Source organism: Peromyscus leucopus, chromosome 8a (genome assembly GCF_004664715.2).
Source record: "Peromyscus leucopus breed LL Stock chromosome 8a, UCI_PerLeu_2.1, whole genome shotgun sequence".
Lineage (NCBI taxonomy): Eukaryota > Metazoa > Chordata > Mammalia > Rodentia > Cricetidae > Peromyscus > Peromyscus leucopus.
The window spans coordinates 14,266,009-14,288,112 of record NC_051085.1 but is presented as its reverse complement, the minus strand read 5'-3'; the positions used below and the strand labels follow the sequence as shown (position 1 = coordinate 14,288,112).

General features: G+C 39.0%; 1 protein-coding gene across 1 annotated transcript in view; it reads left to right on the top strand.

The window, feature by feature from the left end:
• The window catches only part of Frk (fyn related Src family tyrosine kinase), a 100,151-nt gene extending 87,063 nt beyond the window's left edge, over positions 1-13,088 (top strand). The window contains exons 5-8 of the mRNA XM_028874821.2: positions 648-806; positions 9,497-9,678; positions 11,693-11,858; positions 12,239-13,088. Of these exons, the coding sequence (XP_028730654.1) occupies positions 648-806; positions 9,497-9,678; positions 11,693-11,858; positions 12,239-12,450 (719 nt within the window). The 3' untranslated portion in view covers positions 12,451-13,088. The remainder of the gene's footprint in view (positions 1-647; positions 807-9,496; positions 9,679-11,692; positions 11,859-12,238) is intronic.
• Positions 13,089-22,104: the final 9,016 nt, after the last annotated feature.

Genomic DNA, 22,104 nt, shown 5'->3' with positions numbered 1-22,104 from the left:
GATGGAGGAACTGGATAATGCAGGAGAAAATGTTGAGTATCAGTTTCACACTAAACATATAAGATGATGAAAAATAACTGTTAGCTTGTAGAAATGTCCCAGAACATTTATTTGGCCTACACCCTATATTTCCACAAAGGCATACTCCACAATGGAATATGGCAAAGTCATTGTATTAAGGTGTTTTCCAGCTGTTCCCAGAGTGGACAGTGAGCACCAAGGACAGGACAGCAGTCAGTCCTTTCTGGATCTGAAACCAAGCACTCTGCCTGGAGTAATTAAACATTCCATGTCTGCCTGTGTTTGTGTTAAGAGGCACTCTTTCCTTGTGTGAAGATGCCCGCCTCATGTCATCAATTACACTGTCAGTATCTCTCTGTCTTTTCATTTTTCATACGGACCTGAATCCACTTGCTCTCTACCGACACATTGTGGGACATAAACTGCATACCCCTGACATAACGGTGCATGTAGTAATTAGGTTGCCCCGGCTGAACTGATTCCATTCTTTGATAACTCTGAAGATTTGCGATGTTGATGCTCTTACATTACTGAGAAGCAGGAGGCAATCTCGGTGATTCCCACCAGGCTGCTGTGGGGATAGAAATGCCTCAGTGACATGAAGTGATTTCTCCTTCTTGTTTCAGGTTCGATGGATCCAAATGACTTCCTGAGGGAGGCACAGATAATGAAGAGCCTGAGACATCCAAAGCTTATCCAGCTGTATGCTGTTTGCACTTTAGAAGATCCAATTTATATTATTACAGAGTTGATGAGACATGGAAGTCTGCAAGAATATCTCCAAAGTAAGCTGAAGACTTAATAAAAGGAAGAAAAGGAGGAATTTCATTTAGCTAGTCCCATAAATGTCAATTTAGCAAGCCTTCTATAACCCCAAAAGATGTTTACAATGTGTGTATGTGTAGGAATGAATGTTGTAACATTGACCAGCTCAACTACTATTTAATGGAATATGTTCTGTGTACTCAAAAGGGGGAAAATATTTATGTAGTGAAAGATGAAATTGTTAACAATAGACATACCAAGTAATTAAGTATAGTGTGGGAAATTGGTGGATGGGTATTTTGTGTGTTTCCTTCACCAACTAATTGAACATTATTAGTCATAGACCAATATTTTCTATGGAGTAGAGTTTGTGGACGTGGAATACTTTGGAGAAAGACAGAGAAAGGTATCCTAGGCTCTTTGCTCTTAAGTTTGTACTTGTGTGTGTCTGTGTGTCTGTGTGTCTGTGTGTCTGGGGGGTGGTTATGTGAAGCTACCACTGGGGCTAGGCAACATTACAATTTTCAGACTAAACGGCAGAAACATAGTATTGCTCTATTGCTCCATTTGATCCCTGTAGTCACAGTAAGGGCACTGCAATGTTTATCACGAATGAATAATTCAACAATAATAAAACAATAAGCATTGAAACAAGATGTTCAAAATTGAGATAAAGTACTGAGAGAATAATTTATGCTTGGAAAACAGAGACTTCCTCTGATTTTTTTTTGCAATATCAGAGTAAAACTGAGAGGTTTATGAGTAGGTGAGAAGAGGGGAAGGAAGGGTTCAGGAAGATAGAGCACTGTGCTTTCAAGGGGGAACTTGCGAAAAAACCAAAACAAAAGAACAGAGATCATGATGTGTCGTCCTACATAGTGCTATGAAATACTGAAATATACTCAGTTCCCTTGCATGAGTTCATCAAAATTAGCAGCCTCAGAACATGGGCCTACCACAGAAGAATTAGCTTCAGTCACTGACGCTTCTTGTCTTATTCCTAGAACGATGCCGAAGAGCGAGTCTCTGTCATATCCAGTAAAGTGCTTTGCAAATGTCACCTATACCAGCCACATTAGGTGGAATTGTGAGTTCCCAATATTTAGGCCTGTTTGACTATTTAACTAATTTATTTTGTCTAGCCTATCTTTCCTTCTTGGTTCTACTCATTCTGCGATGTCCATCCTCAGACTTCCCAGCAAATGAGAGTTCTTCTAACATGCATTCCTACTGTAATTTATATTCCAGTTACTGTCACCTGCTTTTGGTGTTTGAATGCTTGTGTTCATCCATATCCTCTTGAGCTCCTTGAACATATCTATGATTGTTATTTCTAAATCCTTGTTGTGTGTATCGTTTGAGTTATTTCCACAGGGAACATTACTATGGCAGTACTAATTTTTGGGGGAGATATATTGTGTTGGTTTTTCACGTTCTATTTTGTGGTAGGACCTAGGCATCTGGAGTTAGGTTGTTGGTCGTGTTTTTGGTATGTGTATTTGTGTTTTGTTGAGTGGCTGTTTAGATCCCTGTTTGCTGTTACCCATACTTGTCAGGTTATGGGCCAGCTGAATGGTGCTTGAGAGTCAACCCCAGGACCACTCAGGTATTGATGTGCAAGTAAGGTATCAGAAGTAGTCTTAGCCCACCTAGTGCTGGCTGCAGCTTCTGAGCATAGCAACAGGCCTTCCAGAGAATTCGCAGGTGCTTGCTGCAGATACTCAGACAGCCATGGAAGGCTTGCGCCATTATGTAGCTGGTCCTTAGGTGGCAGGACCTGGGGTCACAGAGGGAGTGGGTGGTGCTATTTGTAGGAGGTATGCAAGTCTGTGGTGGCTCTCAGGTGGTAGTGGCTGGTGCTGTGACAGGGATGAGTGTTGCTAACCAGGGGAGGCTCAGCAGGATCTCTGTGATCCTTAAGTGGCCAGGGCTGAAGTCTGGGTTCCAGTGTGGGTGGACATTGCAGCCTGAGAAAGGGGCACGAGACTCTTCATGTTCCTCTGGTGGATGGGACTAAGCTGTGCTTACTTCTCCGTTCCTGGAAGTCTGCACAGACATTTCCATCTAAGCAAAGCCTTGGCTGGCCAACTGTCAGATCCTGGAATTTCATCTCTCTCTTGGTTCCTCATGTTCCTCTTCCCTGCTTTTGTTTTTAACCCTTAGTTGTTAATCATCTGAGAGCAGTACTGATTTGTTTATCTAGCTTATGTGTAGCATCTCCTAAACTTAGCCCCACAAGGACGGGAAGGTGTTTCTGTTTCAGTGTTTGAGCAATGTCTGATGCACAGGGGTGTGTTTACTCTTACATGGTGACTGACTGAATAGTTAAGTTGAGGTCACCCATAAACTAATAAGATTGGGATTTGGTGTCAGCAAGTTTTGAGACTGAGGCACCAACTGGAAGAGCTCTGGTTGGTCCATTGAAAATTCAGACTTTGAGGATTTCTTAGGCCTGTTGATGTGATTTACTCAGGATTACCTTGTCTTTGGATGAGGCCACTAGGGGCAAATTTACTAAGGCCTTTGTGTTCAAAGATATTTTGCAGATAGGAGGAGTAATGAGTGCCTATTTATTACATCTAAGTCTTTACCAATAAGGAGGTAAAAACTCAATAAAATAACCTTGAAAGGATTCTGTTACTCTTGCTGAGCCAAAAGACTCTTTAGTGATAGCATGTAATAGATTTAACAGAATAGATTTGATGTAATAGAAGGTATAAATTGCTGCAGGTTTGTGAACTTGGCTCTAGTTTTGATGCATGGTGGTCATGGAAGTCCCGTGACCTTAGGTGATTCTTAGGCCAGTTCTTCAGAACAGCAAAGCCTGTGATCCAGTCTTCCAGTATTGGGTGTGTTGGTGAAAAACTTCCACGCCCTCTGTAATAGGATTCCAGTGTAATGCATGCTTGAAAGAATGTACACTTTTTTTCCCCTATATAACAGTCTTTGCAGTCTCTAGCTGATTTGTTTTGGTAATAACTTTCTTCAAAATGGGAGAAGTCCCTTAAAATACTTTAGCATTGAGAATATTTGGTGACATCTGTCTATCTATCTATCTATCTATCTATCTATCTATCTATCTATCTATCTATCTATCTACCTTCTATCTCTCTATATATTTCTGTATCTTACTGATATTTATTTTTTACATATACACCATTTTTATTAAATATACTCTGTGAGAAAAAGACTACCTTAAAGTACCAAATTTCATGTCAATCACACATCTCAGTAAGTATGGAGATGAAAGAAATCAGAGAGGGAAGCTTGGTCTAAATGCTTTTATGGAAGAGTGTAAAGGCACCCTTGCATCTTCATATAAGAAAGCAGTCACCAACATGGAAAGGAGGAAGTCACCGTTGTAGAAGAGTAGATTTCAGAACTCCATTTTTTTACTTGGTTCTGTTTTTTTTTTTTAAAAAAATCTCTAAACACATGGACACTCTCACTCTTAACTGTGTGTTTAATCAAAGGAAGGGGAGGACGTAGAATACACTCGATGCACTCTGTGATCAAGTGATAGCATTTCTCTGCATGGCAGTGTCGCTCGGCACTGTACTGGGAGATGGGGGAGGCAGATAGATGCTTGGTTTCAAGAATGAGCAGCTGCATTGCTCTGCTGATGAGAACTCGGGGAAAAAGAGGTCTCTCGCTTTCACTCCATCCAAGTAACACAAACTTAAACAAAATGGGCGTTCATACAGGCTGTGAAAAGAAGAAGCTATGACAGACAATAGCTTTATATTGCTTTCTACTGAAGTTGTGTTTTGAGTATATTCTAAGTTACTCAGGTTTCTTTATAGACTAAAATCAGACAGTTTAATGTGACAAACAGGATGATGTCAGCGTGAGCTGAGATGTCCTTTCCAGTGTTGGGCCACAAGAATTTAGGAGGAGTCATATGAAAAACAGCTATGTGCACGTTCATAATTAATATTTGTAAAAGAAATCTTCACACATCAGATACCCACAAACTGAATAAAGTTATATTTGGGTGCAAAATAAATACTTAATGACTGATTTATTGGCCCTTTAATAAACACCATTGAAGAAAACCTGGGTATTTCAGGTAATCCGGGCAATATAGCAAAATGTGTTTACCTACATATATATTTTACTAATAACATCTTACTGAAACTTAAAGAAAGTAAATATCTGTTTTTGATTTAGCTTATTGAGCTTCCTTTTTTTCTCAATAAATACAAAAAAAAATCTAACACATATCAGGCATCTACGTACCCCTTAAGGAGTAACAAACATTTTCTGTTTTTGTAAGTCGGGTGGGTTCCCATACATGGTTCATGATTTTCACGCACAGCTTGTGAAGTGGACTGAAGTAGGCAAGCGTATTATTTTCATCAGTGTCGCCTTCAGTCAAGCAGGAGTGCATAACTGTTGTCCTTCAGAAGCCTGAAGGTGTCTCCATACTCCTCTAGTGTTGTGTGTTTAGAGTCACAGGCAAGGCATGTGTAGGCAGGCAGCACAGAATAGCTTCTGTGATCATAACATTTCAGCCGCAAACAGTTCTGGATTAGAATGTCTATTCTGCAGCCTGTTCCCATGGGTAGTCAGAAGCCCTGTGAATCAGAAATAATAGTAAACAGCAGTTTGTATAATGGTCTGTGCATTTAATTAGATTATTTACTGGAAATCAGATACATGAGGTGATAACGGGGAGGACATGTATATTATTTCTTTAAAAAAAATACTGTAGTACTTTCCATGTGTCAGATGTTGATCCAGATTACTTACAAGCATGAACTTAACTCATTTTTCTAAGATCTTATGAGGCAAATATTCTTAGTTTACAATTAAAGAAACAAGCATGGGAAGGTTAACAACCCATTTCAAGTGAATGTCTGGGACCGTGGTTTCTGCTTTAATACCATGGATAGCATTGACTTTGTTTCCCTAGCCTGAATTAGTTGTCTGTTGTTATCTTGCAAACATTTATTATGCCACTTGCTGTAGTCAGTGTGCTGGCTGGTTTTATGTCAACTTGACACAAGCTAAAGTCATCTGAGAGGAGGGACCCTCAATGAAGACAATGCCTCCATAGGATCAGGTTGTAGGTCAGCCTATAGGGCATTTTCTTAATGAGTGATTGATGGGGGAGGGCCCGGTCCATTGCGGGAGGTGCCATCCCTGGGTTGGTGGGCCTGGGCCCTGTAAGAAAGCAGGCTGAAGAAGCCATGAGGAGCAGGTCAGTAAGCAGCACCCCTCCACAGTCTCTGCATCAGCTCCTGCCTCCAAGTTCCTGCCCTGTGTGATTTCCTGCCCTCACTGCTTTTGATGATGAGCTGTTGTTATATGGGACAGTGAGTGAAATAAATCCTTTCCTCTTTCAAGTTGCTTTTGGTCATGGTGTTTTGTCACGACAATAGTGACCTCAATGAAGACAACCAAGAATGTGGTTGTGGCTTACTGGGTTTCATAGCTTAGGGATGGCTCAGGTGCCAGAATTTGACAAAATCATTTCAAAATTCTAATAGGGCTGCATCTATTCCCAAACCAACTCATATTGTTGGCAAGAGCTGGCTCATCCTGGGCTGTTATACTGAAGAAGTCAGTTCCTTGTTGGGTTTTGGTGAGAGGCTGTTTGGCCCTCTTTGTCACACAGGACAGCTCCTAACTCGGCAGCTTGTCACACTAGTGTGAGCAAGTGAGAAAGCAAGAGAGTAGTGAGCATCAGTATGACAAAGCCCCAGCCTTTTGTGACTTAATCTTGGAAATTCTGTTCCCTTGGTTTTTCCATATCGCATCAGTTCAATGTGTAACTGGGTTCAACCCAGCCCAAGGGAAGGGGATGATGACTAGGAAGCAAGGATCAGTGGGAGCCATTCTAGGATCAACACCACCTATGGCTAGCCACCAGCTTCTACAATTGCCTATACCTCTCTCATTATTGAATGGATTTGATACTAAAAGGCAGGCTGTTGTGGCCATCTGAGCAGTCGTTATGCTCCATGCTGAGCTTTCTTTCATCTTCAGGATACTATTTGGTTTTCAACCAAGTAACTGATGTTAGAGACCATAACATACAATTTAAAGCTTTTGTGACTTCACACACAAAATTAACCATTTTTTTATATGGATAAATGACTCTCTAGGTGTCTTTCTCTGAGAAGTGACACAAGGATTTGGATGACTTTATGAAATTCATTAGGAAATTCATCCCTGTAGCTTCAGAATTGAGGGGGTTTTAAGGGTCAGAACTGAAGATTCTGTTGATTTCTGCACATGTCCTATTGTTCCAAATTAGCAAAGGGGCCCAACTTAAATGTGATTTTTCTGTGTGTGTCCTGGATGAAAAGAAATCAGGACTCAAATGATTAGTGAATCATCAGTCACATAATAATGGTTCTTGCCTCATGAAATGTGTGTGCGTGTGTTTCTCTGTGTGTGTGCATATATATATATATGTATATATATAATATACAAATGCTCATGATATTTAACTCTCAAATTTATTTATTTCTTAATTCTATTTATTCTCCTTTTTATTGGAAAAGTCGCTACAAATGTAGAAAGTATATATATCTTATACAGTAACTTAGCATGTAATTAATGTAATAACATGAACAGTTAAGTAAGAAAATATGCATCGCTCTCCCAAAGAATTTGAACACAGCAAGCATCCCAGAAATGTCTGAATATTCTAGCTCCCATAACCTCTTACTGTCCTGCATTTTACACTGTTATTTTCTCTTGTCCTAGCATTTACTGGACCCTTTTTGCCTCCTTATTTTCTCCCTGGTTGAAGACTGAACTCTGTGTCCTGCTAGACAGGAGCTTTGCCACTGAGCTGAACTGCGGGCCAGTTTTCAGACAAGCATTTTGGGATTTGCTGTTTCATCTGGCTATCTCCACACCCTCCCCAGCCCTATGCATCATCACTAGGAATACTGTTATTTCTGCGACCATGCTCATCAAGGGCTCCTCTTTACTTGCCTTTTTCCTTTATCTTACTGAGTCTCTTTATCTAATTTGACTATGATGGTAGTTTTCTCTTAACACCTGTGACTTGCTACAGCATCTTTGTTTTTCATGATTCTGGTTGATTCTTCCCAGTTTTCTTGCAGGTTTACTTTTCTCTGCCGACTCTAAACGTTGATGTTCTCATGAAATGTGTTTCTTCCTAGGAATCTAACACACTTGTTCCCATTCATTAACACAACCATTACATTTGTACCTTTAGCTGCAACCCTGAGCTCCAGACCCACAGGCTTATCTTCTTTCAGCCAATTCCACATGGGTAATTCACATATATCACTGGGGAATTAAAATTGCTCCACTTTTGCATAGGTGCAATGATAATATTAACATCTAGGATCTATTGGGCTCTTCTTAGGTACCTGATATCATGTTAAGTACTTTACATGTATTAATTCATTTGAAATTCCACTTTAACAATGGATACTTTGAGATAATTACTGCTATCACTATGTAAATGAAGACATGAGGCTCAGGATGTTAACCATATTGTTCAAAGTTACAAAGCAATATGAAGAGTAGCCCTGACATCAAATCTGATACCCTGGTGTCAGTCTCCCTACCTCTTATGTACAGCTATTTCTGAAGTCAGGGCGTATGTCTAAGCCTAATGTCCGCAAGTCCAGTTAGCTATATGAAATAATGTTTGATTTAGGAAGGCAAGGAGAGCAGGAGTTGGCCCTTTTGTGAAATAACACCAATTTTCTAGATGCCTGAGAATACTAGCCCACAGTATGGTAGTTTAACCTGAGGGTGACTTATGAAATTTTAGAGTTTCCAAAGATAACACTGGCCTTCTACTAATTACCAAGCCTATTCTACTATGTAAATTTTTGTACTTATTTATATAGAGTGAGTGGTAGGTGAATTTCTGTCCGTTTAAGGCATCTTTATACTGGAGATATGTACAACCTGTTCTGAGAATAGCAAACCTAGAAGAGAAATTAAAAATGCATTGTGCATGTGGGTATAAATGGGATGTATATATTTTATAAGTGGTATACTCTTAAAATTTATTAGTGATCTAATTTTTAAGAAATATGATAGAAGGATGAAAACTTTTCTTTGGCTTAGCCAGCTTGTCGCCACTTCATCAGCTCAATGACTAAAGCCAACATTGCTGTTTGTTTTCCTGTTAAAAAATCGAGTGTTTATGTATCGTGTGTGTGTGTGTGTGTGTGTGTGTGTGTGTGTGTGTGTGTGTGTGTGTATGTGTGTGTGTGTAGGTCAGAGGTCAATATTGAGTACTTTCCTCAATAACTCTCCACTTTATTATTTGAGACGGAGTCACTGAGTCTGGGGCTCATTCATTGATGAGACTGGCTAGCCAACAAGCTCTGGGTTCTTCCTGTCTCTGCCTCTCCAACACTGGGATTACAGGCATGTTCAACCATGACCAGATCTTTTTATATCTGTACTGAAAATCTACTATTCAGGCTCTCATCCACTGAGCCACCTCTCTATCCTGGACATGCGTTTTAAAAAGGCAGAAACTCCCAAATGACATTTCCCATGAAGGGGCAAATCAATGATGTGTGCTTTTGAAAACACACAGACTGGTACCTGTTTTGTGATGGTGTTTTTTTTTTTTTTTTTTTTTTTTTTTCTGGTAGATTGGTGTCATATCACATATGATTGATTTATCAGAATTCTGAGAATTCACTTTGGTAGTTCAGTATTTTCCAAAATAATCTCCCATTTTCTCTTTTTTGTTTAGATGATGGTGGGTCAAAAATCCAGCTGACTCAGCAGGTAGACATGGCGGCACAGGTGGCTTCAGGAATGGCCTATCTGGAGTCCCAGAACTATATCCACAGGGATCTGGCTGCAAGAAATGTTCTTGTTGGTGAACATAATATCTACAAAGTAGCAGATTTTGGACTTGCAAGAGTCTTTAAGGTAGATTTACCTTTGCTTTAATTAGTTCTTAGAGTGGGTTCAACACCAAACAGGTTAATAGAGCCTTATGTTCATGTTTATTATTTAAAACTATGTTTCTCAGCTTGGTGTGGTACCCAAGCTAGAATCCCAACACTCAAGATGGCGAGGCAAGAGGATTTTGGGTTCAAGGTCAGACTTTGAATTTCAGTGAGACCCTGGTCTCCAAACAATAACTGCAAGAAAAGTAACAAAGCCACATACACAAAACAAGCAAGTAAAAGCAGCTGTGCTGTTTATCTGTCTTCATTGATAAAGGCAAGTAGTCAAGGATCTTAGGGACAGAGTACCTTTCTATTTCTATTTCTTCATCAAAGGGTGGGGCAATGAAGCAAAACAATGCTCAGGTAGATTAATAGATATGTAATTAAGTTTCTGGTTGAATTTATGGCCTATTTTTCAAATACTACCAGCCACATCTATTTACTTTCGCATATCTTTTACAGAAAGTAGTAGACTGTATCTGCCCTTGCTCACTTGACAATACATGCTGCTATCATGATTCTGGAGCAATCATAAACTCTCCATACATTTATATGTATGTGGGCATTGTGTGTTTTATAAATGTGTGTGTACAAGTGGTCTTATCTGTATGAGTAAATGTAGAGGCCAGAAGTTGACATTGAGGTCTCTTCTTCAATTATTTCTCTAACTTAGTAAAATGTTTTTATTAGTTCTTTGAGGATTTCATACAATGTATCTTGATCATATTCATCCTCTCCCCCAAATTGTCCTAGGTCTATCTCCCATCTCTCTACCCATCCAACTCCATGTTGTCATGTTCATGTTCCATGGTCTCTCTCTCTCTCTTTCTCTCTCTCAAACCTATTGAGACAAGCTAGGCTTTACTTTGGTTTTGGTGTAGGGTTTCTCATAGAACCTGTGGTTATCATATTGGCTAGACTGACTGGCAAGCAGGTTTCCAGGACCCACCTGTTACCTCAACTTAGCGTAGGGGCTACAAGCATGCATCACATCACCTATTTTTTTTTTTTTTCAATGTGGGCGCTGGGAATCATGCTTGTCCAGAAAGTAGTTTCTCCCCTGATCCATCTTTCCAAAACGGAACCACTGGGGTTTCATTTCCCTATACTCACCCTGTTTTGTGCCATCAATAAGAATGCGCAATAGATTTCCACATCATTTACTAATAATAGGACTGTAGAAATGGAACACAACAAGTAAAGATTTTTTTCATATCACTTTTTCTTTTTTAGAAATTAGTTAGAAACACACTCTGTTGATACATTTTTAAATTATTTAGATACTGCTTTTTTTTTGGTATTAGCAAGTGGTTTAAATCATAATCAGTGCTAGCCTTTTAAAAAGTTTTATTTATTTTTATTTAATGTATATGCACATTTTTGCCTGTGTGTACGTCCATGCATCATATGCATGGGCACAGTGCCTGCAGAAGCCAGAAAGCCCCAGATCCTCGGGAGCTGGAGTTACAGATGTTTATGAGCCGCCATATAGGTCCTGGGAACCAAACCTGGGTTCTCTTCAAGAGCAGCAAATGCCCTTAACTGCTGAGCCGTCTCTCTAGCCTTAATATCAGAAGCTCTTCAATACCAAGAACAAATAAAAAGAGGCATCCTTTTCTTCTTCCTCCTCTCCTTTTCCTCTTTTTCTTCTTCTCCTCCTTCTCCTTCCTTCTTTCTCCTCCTTTTTTTCAATTTGTAAAGGATTGATGTAAATGCAAGTTATCGGAAATTCTCCTGCATGCAATAGATTGATGCTCCTTCCAAGGCTATTATTAGCACACAGTACGTTCTCAAGAAACATCTTGTTAATGACTTCTCACTAATTCTCCTAATTTTATACATCTGGGTCATAATATCTGCTATTGTAATAGAAATTTATCTAAGCTCATATGGAATATTTCCCTGTAAATTTTCACGTGAAACAGGTCACAACTAAACAAGGGCAGCACAACCAATTACTAACTTGGCTTGAATCCTTGATGCGTTAACAGGTAGAGAATGAAGACATCTATGAATCTAAACATGAAATAAAGCTGCCAGTGAAGTGGACTGCGCCTGAGGCCATTCGTACTAATAAATTCAGCATTAAGTCTGATGTGTGGTCTTTTGGAATCCTTCTCTATGAAATCATTACTTACGGCAAAATGCCGTACAGTGGTGAGTGATTAATTCAGAAGTGGGCCCTTCCGCTGCAGGTCACCGGCTTAGATGGGACTTTAACTGCTTTGCCCAGACTTAGAGGGCAGAGTTATGAGGCTGACCACACTATGTGCCTGTAGGAGCTCGATAGATAAAATTTGATGACGATAATTTGCATTAATGAGGTGGTTTATTGCTTTCTTCTCCTTTGCTCTTGAATTGCAGTCTTATAGACATGACTTCCTGCAGGTTTTAGTTTAATGTCTCCATCCTGGGAAGTGGATGGTGGATCTCACAGCTCTATCAAGGGGAAGAATTTGCATTGTAACCTAGAGTTCAGTGTCTATAAACTGAAGACTCTGATTGTCCATTTTTTTTTGTTCTATTCTGTTTTGTAGGTATGACAGGTGCTCAAGTAATTCAGATGCTGAGTCAAAACTACAGACTACCACAGCCATCGAACTGTCCACAGCAGTTCTACAGCATCATGCTGGAGTGCTGGAATGCGGAACCTAAGCAGCGGCCCACATTTGAGACCCTGCACTGGAAACTTGAAGACTACTTTGAAACAGACACTTCATATTCAGATACAAATAATTTCATAAAGTGAACACCAAAAAGAAGAAATATAACAAAGACGTGAAGAAAATCAGAATCATCAGTCCATAAATACAATGTTATAAACCAACTGTGAAATCAGTTTCTTTTGACATATTCAGGTGGTAGGGTGAACTCAGCCATGTGTTATATATTAAAAAAGATTATCTGTGTATTTTATTGACTGGGGAGCACTGCAGGACAGTCTAAGATGTATGTCATTTTCTCACTGCCTGGTACAATCAAACACGCTAAATGAAGTTATTTTTTTTCCTTTTAAGAACTACTCACATTTCTATTTATTGTTGGAAATGCCGATCAAGAGAATCAACAGATGATAGTTTTTACTCAGTAACTGTTGTAGCATTTTCCTGTTTACTGATTAGAATGGTTATTCATTATTCCTCAAATCGCTGAATCCCATCAGGCTGTTATTATGAAGGAATTTGATTGCTCTGTAGCACAGCAGGACCTGTGCTTGGAGATTTTTTTCCCTCTCTTTTAAAATATCCTGTAACTACAATGATGGCAAAGCCATGTTAAATGACTTGATTGTACTTGAAGTAATTGCACATATTTTTCCTATGCATAAGAAAATGAAGCAGCTGTTGAGAAAAAGAATTAAAATCTTTCTCATTTTGTAGAAGGAAATGATGGTGTTTTTCTATACCTCAGTATGTGCCATCAGAGAATCGTCTGCATTAGTTTTAATCTCTTAATGTCAGGAATCAGGTTGCAAAGCTGATGAATTATTATGTTTGGGAATACAAGAGAACCACCATATTGCCCACCCAGTCTGAAAAATAGATATTAACGCGGTTTAGGGGAGTTAGAGGAGAGCTGGAGAATTGCTGCCGCTTTCTAAGTAACAATAAAAAGTCCCTTTGACACACAGGCCAGTTTTAAATTGGCTACAAAACAGGCCAAGCCCTGCTTCAGCTCTTGAGTCTTGGGATAATGTCTGAACTTGGTTATGAACTGTAGCATTTGTCTGTTAAGACAGGAAGTTTTTTAGTATTTTAATTTTTTTCTAACTTTGGTAAGAACTTCTTTGTTTGCTTAGGCAATGAGTGTATCAAATATTCTGTCTCATGAATGGCTAACAAGACTTCTCCAAAGTGATGTCAAAGTCAAGATTTACATATTTCAAGACCTTCTAATGCACAGCACTGAATGAACATACCAAAAGGAAACAGGGCATATCATGTTTACCTTTCATCCTTCTTTAAGAGAGAATAGATTACCTAGATGGTCACAAAAATCTACTGGCAATTAAAAAAATGTCAATTCTTTTAACTTGAAACTAGGGGGCAAGGCTCCAGGGACTAACCACTAGTGGTTTGGTGATGTCATTGTCCTAGGTCCTTTTCTGTTGCCCATGGTAAAAATCTTTACAAAAAGCAACTTAGAGGAGAAAGGGTTTATTTTATTTTTCAATTCCAGGTCAGTCCATCACTGCAGGAAGTCACAATGTCAAGAGCTGAAGCAACTGGTTACATCATATCCACAGTCTAAGAGGAGAGAGAAATAAGTACCCGCCTGTGTGGCTTGCTTGCTTGCTGGCTCGGTCTTTTTTTTTTTTTTTTTTTTGTTTCGAACAGGTTTCTCTGTGTAGCTTGCGTTCAATATTACCACTGTAATACAAGATTCTGTCAGTGCTGATAAATCAAACGCTTGCTGGTCATTTTATCCTTTGTGGAATCCTTTGCCTAGGGAATAGTCACACAATGGGCTGGATCTTCCCAGATCAATTAACTTAATTAAGACAATTCTCTGCAGACATGCCCACAGGCCAATCCAATATAGGCAACCCATCATTGGGTCTCTCTTTCCAGGTGATTCTGGGTTGTGTCAAGCTGTCAGGTGCAGCTAGCCATCACACCACTTAAGAGTCAAAGCCTATCAAACTTTCCGATCTACCACAGGCATTGTCTGTGTCCCTGTGGTCACAGATGGCCATCAGTAGTAACTGAGGCTCCTTCTTCTCCTTTAGCCAACAAGAGAAAAATGGCTTCACACTTAGGCATTATCCTAAGCTTCCTAAAAAACAAACAAACAAACAAACAAACAAAAACCTTATCTTTTGAGGGGAAGCGGGTGGCAAACACAAGTCCTGTGCCCAAGTCTGGACAACAAACAGTACAGTGAATGTGAGTGCTGTGTGTTGATTGGCTTAGAAGAAAGTCTGCACTGAAGCTGGGGATATGAATTTCTCCAAGACAAGCTGTTTATTCAAATAAAATTAGAGATTAGTTGATGGATAGGTGTCCATTAACAAAACCATTTAAGATGAATTAACTGTTGGAATTAATCTATGTACATGAATGCATCCATTTATCATCTCAAGCATTTCTGAAGACTGCAGTCTGGATCATCTAGAGATAAAAGCTATAGAAGCACTCAGAGATGTAAAAGTATTAATATTTTAATCAGATAACAGAGCATGGAGTTACTTCAATTATTTAAGTTATCTAGTCGAATCTAACCCAGGAAATGATTTTCAACGACTAGTTGGTTAAAATAATATAATAAAAGGACTCCCTTTTCTGAGTTAATTCCTCCAGGGCAGATTCTGCTTGGGGCATATGTATAAATGAATGGAAATATTCCCATTTCATTGTGTAAATTCAAATGCTATGTACTTTTTTGTGGTAGCTGATAATAAATTTGTAGTGAGATCTGGTTTTGAAACATAGAGTGGTTATCCTTTCCTGTTTTAATACCGTGTGAAACTTGTTTAACTCATTATGTTTGATTCTTGGGGACATTTATGTTCAAGTTCTGTCAAAGCAATCTATTATTTCTGTTTTTACCCTGATGGATCATGGAGAAAAAGAATGGATTCAGTTATGAGAAGCAGTAATAGATTTTTTTTAAAGCTGACATAAATTTCTCTCCTTGTATAGAATAAAAGGGTCAGGAAAAAGATAGGCTGAGTTTTCCACAATAAGCCAGCTCTTGTTCAAGTTACCTCCCATAAATTGTAGTCAAGCATTTTTCATGGAATGTTTTATTTATGTAACCCAGTTATTTGGAAGTGGTAATGAGGGATGTGAGTACAACATTTTATGTGGTATTTCAAATCGTTTTTGACAAAAACCTTAAGAAGTTTTGTGATAGGAAAATTCAAAATTCCATTAAGCCTCCTCTTAGGAGCATAAGGAAGGAAATGGGTTTAAATTACTAAGGGTCGAAGAGGCACAGAGTGGTGTCCTAGCAGTTGTACAGAGCTGAATATTTTGTCATCCAACATAAAGTCAAATCCACAGTGATCGAGAATGTACAACCATGCTGTATGAATGGGTAGCCTGAAAGGACACCAATGAACAAGCTTGTAGATACCACCACACTCACAACTACTACATACATATTTCTTTATGATAGTCACGTGGATCTAGGGTACCATGAGAGACACTAACTCTTTTGACTCTAGTTGTCTAAAGGAAATAATTCCATGGAAACCTTACTGTAACCCAGTTACAATTTCAGAGAGAAAGCAGAACCGAGGTGGTGCTCCACATCGAGCATGTGCTATATCTGAAATCAAGTTTTTCTTGAAATAGTTGGACATACAATATTTGGGCCAAATCACCTTGCAGGTAGCTTGTTATTGGTGACTTTTTAGGATTCTTTACAGAGATGCATTAGATATGAACTGGAATGGCGATGAGTTAATCTCTTACTCAAATTGCATCACCATCTCTTGTCACTGTTAAAGTAAAGGGGTTTGTATCCCTGACAATAGATACCGAGAATGCTACCAGTGGACTGACTGGAAATGCTTGGTTCTTGGACTTCCTGGCACAACTGGAAGCTTTGGCTATGATCATCAGCAAGTGCAAAAACTCAGGATTATAGGAAAACAAAGCTAGAAATTTTGGTGGAGAATACCCATAAGTATTTTAAGCCCTTGACATCAGCAATTTTTTTTTTTCCTTTCCGAGACAGGGTTTCTCTGTGTAGCTTTGCACCTTTCCTGGAACTCACTTGGTAGCCCAGGCTGGCCTTGAACTCACAGAGACCCGCCTGGCTCTGCCTCCCGAATGCTGGGATTAAAGGCATGCACCACCACCGCCCGGCCAGCAATGTTTTAATGTCTATAGTATCATCCTTCACTACCCAAGTTGCCTATTAAACTCTTTCTGAGTTTTATCTGTCATTTTATCTATCTATCTATCTATCTATCTATCTATCTATCTATCTATCTATCTATCTATCTATCTATCTATCTATCTAGTCTGTCTGTTGGTCCATCCATCCATCCAACCATCCATCCATCCATCCATCCATCCATCCATCCATCCATCCATCCATTTATCTATTGTTTCAGGGTTTCTCACGTAGCTCAGGTTATATTTATGTTTATCTTTTTATTATAGTTTGTTTGTTAGTTTGTTTTTTTTTTTTTTTTTGACTTTCCACATAGCCCTAGCTGTCTGGGAAAGCTTGAACTCAGAGTGATCTATCTGTATATCTCCCTTCTTTCCTATTTCTAACAGTCTTTCTTCTATGGTCAGGTCATTTTGTTAAACTTCTTCATATGAAAGAAAACATGACATTATTGTCTTTCTGCATCTGGCTTGTGTTATCTTAACATGGTATCAACCAATTCTATCCATTTTCCTGCAAATGATGTAATTTCATTCTTCTTTATGGCTAAATAATATATTCTATTTTCACTCTCTGGTTTATTTCTAAATGGAATAAGTAATTTTAGATATTAAGCAGGACTCTTAAAAGAGAAACAAAAGAGAGAGTCTAGGTTTGGTGACACTTGACTTGGAAATATTTTTTATCCTACCTGTTCTTGGTTTACAGTGGATTTGTTTAATAAGGGAGTCACATCAAATTGCTAATTTTGAACTCGGCTTTTAGAAGATGACTCAAGTGCTTCAGAATCAACTTAGTTGTGGATCTACCACCTAAGCTTCTCATGTTTCATGGCAAGTAAGATGAGTCCTCAGTTGACTACATTAAAAGAGTTTGTAGGATGGAAAGCAAGCCCCAAATCCCAGATATGTGATGTTGTCTTTGCCAAATATACGCTGCAGGGCATGGAGTCTGGCTGTTGGGGAAACCACCACCCAGGTGGCCAGCTGCGCTTGTGGTAGGAATGAGGGCTTTGATGTACCACACACCAGCAGTTATACCCCTGGGGTCAGAAGATATATACCCCACCTTTGCTCAATTCATTGGTTACACTTACATGGCTTTACCCACATGCAAGAAAAGCTTGTTTTGCAGTCCCACTGTGTGTCCAGAAATAGACTTCAGCAACACTATAGTGAGCAAGACAAGAGACTGTCACAATACACTAAAGCATTTAGTAAACTTCAAGTGATACCAGTTGGTGCACTACCATATATATTCATCCGTGTGTGTGTGTGTGTGTGTGTGTGTGTGTGTGTGTGTGTGTGTGTGTTTACATGGGTGCTGGAGACTGAGCTTGGTTCTTTACACTTGTGCTGCAAACTCTCTGTTCATTGAGCATCTCTCTGACCCCATCATTGTTTTTCATTAATAATTTTATTATTCATTTAATAAGTATTTACTGATTACCTGTGAATAGCAGACAATTGGCTAGATGCTTGGATCAAACTGAATAGCAGTGACATTGCCCCTGTTTTCTTTTAGTTTTTAAATCTGCCACAGAATCAGATATGTGAGTCTCAGCTCACAAATTTATACATACAACTTGTCTCTGGTTTTTACTTTGAGAATGTAATCGGCTGTGTGGTACCCATTTCCCTGCCTACTTCATTTAATCAAAAATTAGCTATAGAAACATTACATCTTAAGCCTCTTTTATAGGTAGGTATTGATAAAGAGAACATTTGGATGCCTGTTTGAAAGACTTAGAGAGGGACAGAAAGAGAGCTTTGCTCTTCCTTTCTTTTGTACCCTTGAAGCATGAAACTGGGTAGCCATCTTAAACCATGAAGAGAACTTGGACATGGAAGCTACTCATGGGGGTTTGATGACAGGAAACTCTGCTGTGGCCCTGGAGCCTGGAAAGTAGAAATGTGTTGCGCCAGCTGTTATTTCTAATCTTTGCTGTGTAGGATCTGCAGGGCCCATTTCTGCATAACGTCCTGTCTGCTTCAAACCTGTGTTCCAACATTACTTTTAAAGAAATATTAGTTGATTCTGTATTTTCTCCCGTAATCCCTGAGTGTTGTAGTGTGTTAAAGCTTTTTTAAAAAAATAAACTGCTGTTTATTTTTCTGACCATGTAGCCATCTGCTTAGATATCTACTTCCCAGTGGAGGAAATCTTGCCTTGGGTCTTCCTCATCTAATGATGCATCTTTCTAAGGATGATGGCATGGAACTGATCCCTCTCCTCTAAATGTTACACAGCCCAGAGTGGTTCTCTTCCATAATATTTCTGTTGTGAGGAAGCCTTCTTGAAAATTCCTCCTCTGCTGGTCCTTCTTGGTGATAATGGTGTCCCTGTAGAGGCACTCAAATGTCCCCTCAGAGGAGAATGGACCCAAGTTAGGAACTAAGCAGGAAATCCCTGTCCCAGTCATGGAGAGCTTCACATTTGCCCTTCTTCTTTCTCAGAACAGGACCCTGACAACCTGTGAGTTTTTTCAACTCACTTTTTCCTTGTATCCTTGGAATCTCCAGTCTTTTGTGTTGGGAATGGGTTGGGTGGATTCAAAGACTGAAGGCTGCATTTCAGGAGCCTTAGTTTTAAAACTCCTAGAACAAGATTTTGACTTCTGTTTTCCTATTTTTCAACTATAATGACCTTACTTTGGATAATAGTTCCTCATGCTCTATTAGCTTGTGGAGGGAGACCCTAAGCATGCCACATAATGCCTAGGAGGTGTGTCAAATGATGTCTTAAAGTAGTAACCTGCTGTGTAGGGAAAAGAAGAAAAAGGTATGCAAAAAGTAACTAAGTGTGTGCTGGGTGTGACAAAGAAGTTATGTGGCATACTGTGGGGGTCAATAACAAGGTCCTAGAACCAGACCTGTGGCTTGGGAAGAAAGGAAGGAAATCATGCTTCTCTGTGGTCTAAAGGAAGAAAAAATTCCAATGTCTGTCAGGAGACAGTAGACATGGCAAAGACATATGGACTCTTCACCGAAAGAAGATGGTAAAGAACTGAAAGAAATCCAGTTTCTCACTGGAGTGTGGAGTGTGGGGGTGGAAGAATGGGCCAGAGTTAGGCATAAGCAGGGGCAGAGGGAGGAAGGGGTAAGGCCTGGCAATGGAGAGCAGTCAATGAAAACTAAAGGGGATAGGGATTTCAGATTCAGTGGAAACGCTGGAGACGTGGATTCCAAATTAGAATGCTCTTATAGGAGCCAAGAATTAAGGAGGTGGCCAATTACGTTGAAATTAAAGAGAGGAAGAGCATGGAACTTTCTCATTAGCAACCTGTGGGTCCTGAGGAAGAACTCGTTCATCTGGGAAGGAAGTTCGAAGTCGAGCAGCGAGGGGCTGAGGCCAAGTGAGAGGGAAGAGGTTTGAGACCACACACATCACACAGACAGCTTTTCCTGATGCGTGGGTGTGAAAGCGAGAAGAGACATAGATAGCAACTGGCTGTGACTGTAGAATTCACAGGGATGCACGTGCTTCTAAACATAGGCGACACTAGATTTGTCTGGTAGCTTAAAGCAGGGTTACCAGAGGGCACTTCAGCAGGAACATGCTAAGAAGTACAGTCTGTGCCTCTGATGACTCTGAAAGAATTACCCATTGCTATCTTGGCCGATAAATTTGTGTACATTCTACAACCCGGTTCTTTGTTCTTTTAGGGTAATTTAAACCTGGAATTCAGTAAAGACACATATTGAACTGGTATACCTCTTATTCCAGAATGACCATTTAATTTGTTTTAATGAAAGGCTCTTGCTGCCAATATTCTTCCTGATTTTCCCCAAGACCAAGCCAGTTTCCTAATGTTCTTTGAACAAGCAGATCACTTTTCTTTAGAAATAGAAGTTTCACCTAGCTTAGAGAAGTAGAAAAAAGAAAGAGAAAAAAAATTAAGTAAGATGACAATTCATTTTCCTTGGCTATGGATGTCAGATCTAATTATTCAAAATGAAACAATATGGCTCATTGCAGATGAATTATTAAATCCATTTAAGAGTATGTGAAAATAGTGCCAAGGAGGTGATAGGAGATTTGAGATTTCATATCTCAGGGGGAAGACATTTAAACTACCCTAAAGAATAAAATTATCAGTAAAGGGGAAAGAGAAAAAGAGACGATACAAAAACAAATGAAGGCGAGGCTATTTTAAGAAAATGTATCATCAAAATCTTTGGGAAAAGCTTTCTTCCTTTATCTGGTGTAGACTGGTTTAAGAATAATACAGAAATGTTCTTATATGACTGTTGAGTATGCTTAGTTAAAGCTTGGAGTTTCAGGACCTGGATCAGACAAAAGAGCTTTTGTAATAAAACATTTCTTGGGAATTATCTTCACCAACTTAATTTTACAGTGCTGCAGAATTTTCAAACTGAGGGGGACTCTTGAGACCAGGCAGCCAACTTTCAGGCTGTCTTTCCTTATGTTAGAAGGAAACTCAGAGGCAAAAATAATAAAAAAGCAAAGGATCTTTAGCCATTTGGGAGAGATTTTCCTTCAAATGAAACTGTTCCATGGACTCTTATCTCCTTGCAGAACTGCTTATCTTCATAAAAAGATCAGATGAAAACAATGTGTGGAGTTATCTTTTCCTTGTATTTTAGAGAAACCTGCAGTATTCAATGTACAGTATTCAATGCAGATAAACCATAAACCTCTAGCATGAGATTTTATTTTGTGTTTGTGCATTAAAACCACAAAGCATGGATGCTGTGCAATATTGTGCAAGTGGGAATGAACGTCAATGTCAAGGAACAGCAGAAATCGAAGAAGTGGGATTAGCTATTTATAAGTTCTCGAAATGACCAGCAGATGGGGGCCCAGATTGCCATGGAAGAGTTTGGGATCAGAAGAAAAAGCAAAGGAGAGTAAAACCATTGTATGATTCTCATATCACATTCGGTTTGTGTGAAAAATTAGTGAAGGAACGTTCCTCCCATCTTAAGTTCTAAGACCTTCAGTGAGGATTTGTCTGATATCATCTCTCAACCGTGTCCACAATTTAGAGAAACACAAAAGTGTGCATTTCAATTCTTGTATACTTTAGTTATTAAAATAGATTTGAGTACTCCTCACCAAAAGCAGCACTTAAAGCACATTGCCTTTATAAATATTTTTATATGTAATTTGTAATGCATCCTAACTAGATTCCCACATGTTTAATTATATCTCAAATGAATTGAAATATTTTTTATATACCATCACTCACATTCTTATTCACTCGTTTAGCTGCTAATTATGAAATTTGTTCTAGAAAAGTACAGGCATTTGGAATATCGTTAATACAAAAAGGAAAATATTTTTAACACTAACATAAACCAACAACTCACAGTTTATATTCTTTGATCATAGGTGATTTAAATTATTACTATACTAATGAAAATTGCATAATTTTTTCCCATTCTGCTTTAGAATGTTTAGCTCAGGAAACAGGGGAAAATGATATGTTCCTTGTGGTATTAATGCCACTTAATTTGAAACCTTAGAATAATTTTATTTTCTTCCACTAAATACTTAATGCATTTTCAGCATAAAATTTAAATATTTATATGTC